The sequence below is a fragment of the Trypanosoma equiperdum genome (genome assembly GCF_001457755.1).
Source record: "Trypanosoma equiperdum strain OVI genome assembly, contig: ctg_760, whole genome shotgun sequence".
Taxonomy (NCBI): domain Eukaryota; phylum Euglenozoa; class Kinetoplastea; order Trypanosomatida; family Trypanosomatidae; genus Trypanosoma; species Trypanosoma equiperdum.
Genome location: NW_027124710.1, coordinates 2,173 through 6,621, shown reverse-complemented (window position 1 = coordinate 6,621; position 4,449 = coordinate 2,173). Strand labels below are relative to the sequence as shown.

General features: G+C 39.3%; 2 pseudogenes across 2 annotated transcripts; both read left to right on the top strand.

Annotated features, from left to right (window-relative positions):
• Positions 1-1,311: 1,311 nt before the first annotated feature.
• On the top strand, positions 1,312-2,854 carry TEOVI_000350500:pseudogene (annotated as a pseudogene). The gene is given in 2 exon segments: positions 1,312-2,799; positions 2,801-2,854. Coding segments are annotated over 2 exon segments (1,542 nt in total).
• Positions 2,855-3,747: 893 nt separating this feature from the next.
• On the top strand, positions 3,748-4,218 carry TEOVI_000350400:pseudogene (annotated as a pseudogene). Its single transcript has one exon. A coding segment is annotated over exon 1 (471 nt).
• Positions 4,219-4,449: the final 231 nt, after the last annotated feature.

The window sequence follows — 4,449 nt, the reverse complement described above, 5'->3', positions numbered from 1 at the left end:
GTGAGTGTGTATATACGAATATTATAATAATATGGGCATAATTATCACAGGTAGATGACGGAGGTAATAATGAGGAAGACGTATAGTATAGTGTGGAAGCTGAGTGAGGTGGTTACGTTGTCCGCTGCAATAGCTAAAGGAGATGATGCTTTCTGTAGGACAAGGGAAAACGACCAGCGGAACTAAAAGGGACCGCGTATATGAACCAATGGTGGGTCTTTAAGAAATAGAGACAATCAGTGGTGATGCCCCTCCAATTCATTATTTGTATGCTGGCCGGACATGACGAGAATTAGTGAAATGAGTAATCTGTAAAAAAGATGTTGGTGATTCGAAACTAACTAATTGCATTAACAAAGCAAAAGCGGTAAGGAAAGATCTTTCTGAAGCCAAATCTCCAAGTATTAATCGAAACCAAACAAAAGGGCAGAATGATATGAAACAGAAGGCAAACTGTATACATGATAGAAGCAGCGTTATCTGGTCATTCCAGTAGCAGAAGTTTTAGATAAAGCTCTAGAGCATAGAACTCACCTTCAACCGTAAAGATTGAAATTTTACGTACTGAAATCTTTCAACGATTGAGCTATATAGGGGACTGGAATGTCTGAACATAGATGAGAATTTGAAGAATGAGTGAGTAAGATGTGTTTGAATTTTATAAACGGAGGTAAATTGGAGCTTGGATTACAAAGCAAACCGTTATCTTTCAACAATTCGTTCTAATTAAAAAATACACCTGTATAAAAGGAAGTCGTACAGCATTCTAACACACAATAATGAGGGCATATGAAGCGAAAGCGATTACAGAAACTGATGGAATATATGAAGCGCAACGGACTGTGTGATTTTCTTCAATCTCAGCACATGAATGAAAACTAAAAAGGATAACAGAAGTGCATATAACTGAAAAGCGTCTGAACTTTCGTCAGCGCTGGATGAGGGAACGGCTAAGCAACTTTCGAAGTTTGCTCTGAGAGCAATAGTGACTGGGAAAGATGTCCCCATAGCGGTGTGAACTAGAAATATGAAAAGCTGAAGGTATTGGGCATTGACAAAATAGATTTGGATAGAGGAGAATAGGTTGTTTTGTGGTTTTTTAGAGTATTGAAAGACTTAAAAGCCAGTGGGAAGTGACGCGGCAACACTAAAACGACATTAAGTATCAATTCCGCAGCAAACCAGTAATAATAACCATACCACAGCAGCTTGTGAAAGATACACAGCGCGATCCAATTAAAATCTTTAGTGAGTTTGGCAAAAGCAGATAGGAAGCTAAAATCACCAACATCCATCGACCCACAGTTAAAACGAATAAGGAGGATGAGGGCCACAGTAATAGCGGTGTTAACCACAATAATTACAACCTACGGAGCCCAGGCAGAGGAAAGCACCGTAGATCAGGCTGCTGCAGCGGCCACAGAAGCATGCAAAGCAGTTTGGTTCTTTCGTTCGCTAGCGGACAACATAGAAGCAGACCTAAGCACTTCAGAATCGGTCCTAACAACGGCCGATGCCGCAACAGCGAAATTACAAGTTTCCTACCACGCAGAAAAATCACTGAGTCGCAAAATGGCCTACTCTCTGCTCCTTGCTGTAGTAACAGACAGGGCCAACGAAGCTCGCGAACAAGCGACCCAAGTACGAGAAACTCATAGAAAAGCGATTGCCGTCCTACGCGCCTATGCAGCCAATTTGGAACTGGCAGACCGCTTGCACAAAAGAACAGGCCCAACGGGACAAACGCCAACCAAAGACACTGCAGTGGCAAACATCGCCGTCGGCGCCGCCGACTCCTGCAAGACAGAAAATGAAGAGTGGACTGCATCCGAAGCCCGGTGCGCGGACCCAACAACAGCAGAGCCCAAGCTGAGCAAAAACAAAATCACGACGCAGGGCATCACCAAACTGCCCATAAGCGACAAAAGTTATACCACAAAACTCATTCAATCAACTTATGCGTTCGGCAAAGGCGCGGCCAGTTCCGCAACAACCACAACAAAAGGCAACCTGTTCTGCAGCGACAGCTATAGCTACAACTCGGGGACAATTGGAGGCACAAACGCTTTGGGAGCGATCACCAAACCCAAACCAGGCCAAAACAAAGTAACGGCAAAAAGCATATTCAAAGGTGAACAAAGTAAGACGTGCGATGAGCTTACTAACGCCGACGACCCAGAAACCAAGGAGGAGAAGATGATCCTTAGCACAGTGTGCCAGCTGACAAAGGCGCCTCTGCCGCAGGCGATAAACCTCAACGAAATTAAGACCAGCAGCTTCAAGGAAGGTGGGGAACATGCAAGCTACACGCTCGTAGCTATGAAAGGGCAAGGCTTACTTCCTGCCACGGCGACAGAAATAGACAAGGCCAAGGCAGAAGAATTTGTCAATGCACTGTTTGGAAAAAAAGACTCAGCAGTTTACGATGACTTCATTAAGCAGCTTGAAAACAAGAGACTATCCATCAACAGCAAAGACAAAGAAGAGATCGAAACAGCAGAGAAAATCGTAAAAGAAAACAAGATAGGCATCGCCATTACATTTTTCGCTGGCCAAGCCTCAAAAGTGGAAGCAACAAAAAGCGCAGGAGAACAGGCAGCGGTTGATCCTTCCAAGAAATCAGACTCACAAGACAAAACTGAAGAAAATAAAGATGGGGATAATACTGGCAAACCTGTGTGCAGCAGTATTCATAACCAGACAGACTGTGAAGCTGTGACAGGTACTCCTCCTACAGGCAAGGCAAAAGTTTGTGGTTGGATTGAAGGCAAGTGTCAGGATTCCAGTTTTATAGTAAACAAAAAAATTGGCTCTGAGTATGACTGCTGCTTTTGTGAGTTTGCTAACATTTTAAGAATCATTCCCAATTTTATGAAAATTATAAAAAATTTCTAACACTTGATATATTTAGACAGTTTTCTAAAATTTTGAAATTAGTGACAGTTTAAAAATTGTCATGATAGTGGCCTATGGGTATAAGAAACAAATGATATGTTATGACTAATGATTAGTATTTTATATTAGTTTATTTTGTTTATGGACATTAGTCAGGGCTATAATAGCAATAGTTGTAGTAATAGTAGAGAACATAAATGATATTTGTATTTTCAATATATACTAATATTACAGTAAGACTAGTAACAATGATAATGGTATTGAAAGGAAAGTGATGTGAATACGTGTATAAAAATATTACAATAAGAATAGTTGTGATGAACTCTAAGTGAGCGGAGAAAATAAAAGCACTTTGAAAGTGGTGAGGGCACCAAAAGAGGGTGAGTTGTTGACAAAAAACAGGGTTCATCACGAATATTATAATAAAGAAGATTTTATTAGAGAAGAGTATTATGCGCACTGTAAAGCGGTGGAATAAACATAGAAAATGTGGAATTAAGTTTGTCTGAAGCAGAGCTTTCAAAAGAATTGTAGATCTGTCCAGAAATATTAGCTGCAGATACTGATCATACACACTTCAACCGCTATATAATAATAATAACAAGGTATTGTTTACAATGTGTAATGACTTCTTCCTTGACAAAAAACATTAGTGGTGCAACTCACTTATTTCCTTAATTTTTATGAATTTTTCTTTTATTACCCCCTAAAATAGAAAGGTAAATTAGTAAATGTTATTTGGTATCTTCGGAACTTTACTGTTTACTGTTGATATAACATTTCGTGTTCTTAGGTTCAATCTCTCTTGAAGAGGACGCAACGTGGAATGTAACAGAAAGTGTACCTAAGAATCCAAGAGTATTTGTGATTATGTTTCAAACTCATGCAACTCAAGGATGATGTAAACTCATTTTGAATGCCAAACTCAGCCATGTTTAAATTATTACAATTGCGATTGGAGGTTTGTATAGCCATGTCAAAAGGCCTAGATGGGTTATGGAATATTTAGAAAAACAGAATAAAAGTGATGACGATATTGTAATTCATTTGGATGGATCTGATGTTATTGTTTCTGATAAACAGAAGTATGAAAGCCTAATGGAATATTTTATACAAAATACTGCGAAAAATAAAGATAAGTTTAAAGAAGAGGGTATTCATAAAGAGCATATACAGAGAAGATATTGGCTTTTCAGCGTCAAGAACAGAAAACGGAAAGATAAAAAGCTACCACATTTACTGAAATCGCCTCCTAGTGGAAAACCTTATCTTAGTGGTGCAGGCGGTTTGATAGCCAGAGTTTTGGGATTTAGAACGTTTGATAAATAGGTTAATGTGATTCTTGAAATAAGCAATGAATGATGTTCAGGGAAGAATATTTACAAATCGTTTCTAAATTGGAGTGCAATTGAAGAAGAAGCGTTTGGAAAAAGATTTGTGTTGAAGCGAGGAATGATTGGATTGGATTATGAGGAGAGATTCTTTTCTATTACAAATAATGGTGAAAGTCTGGAGACCTCTTCATTCACTTTTCTCTGAAGCATTTTGCATGGA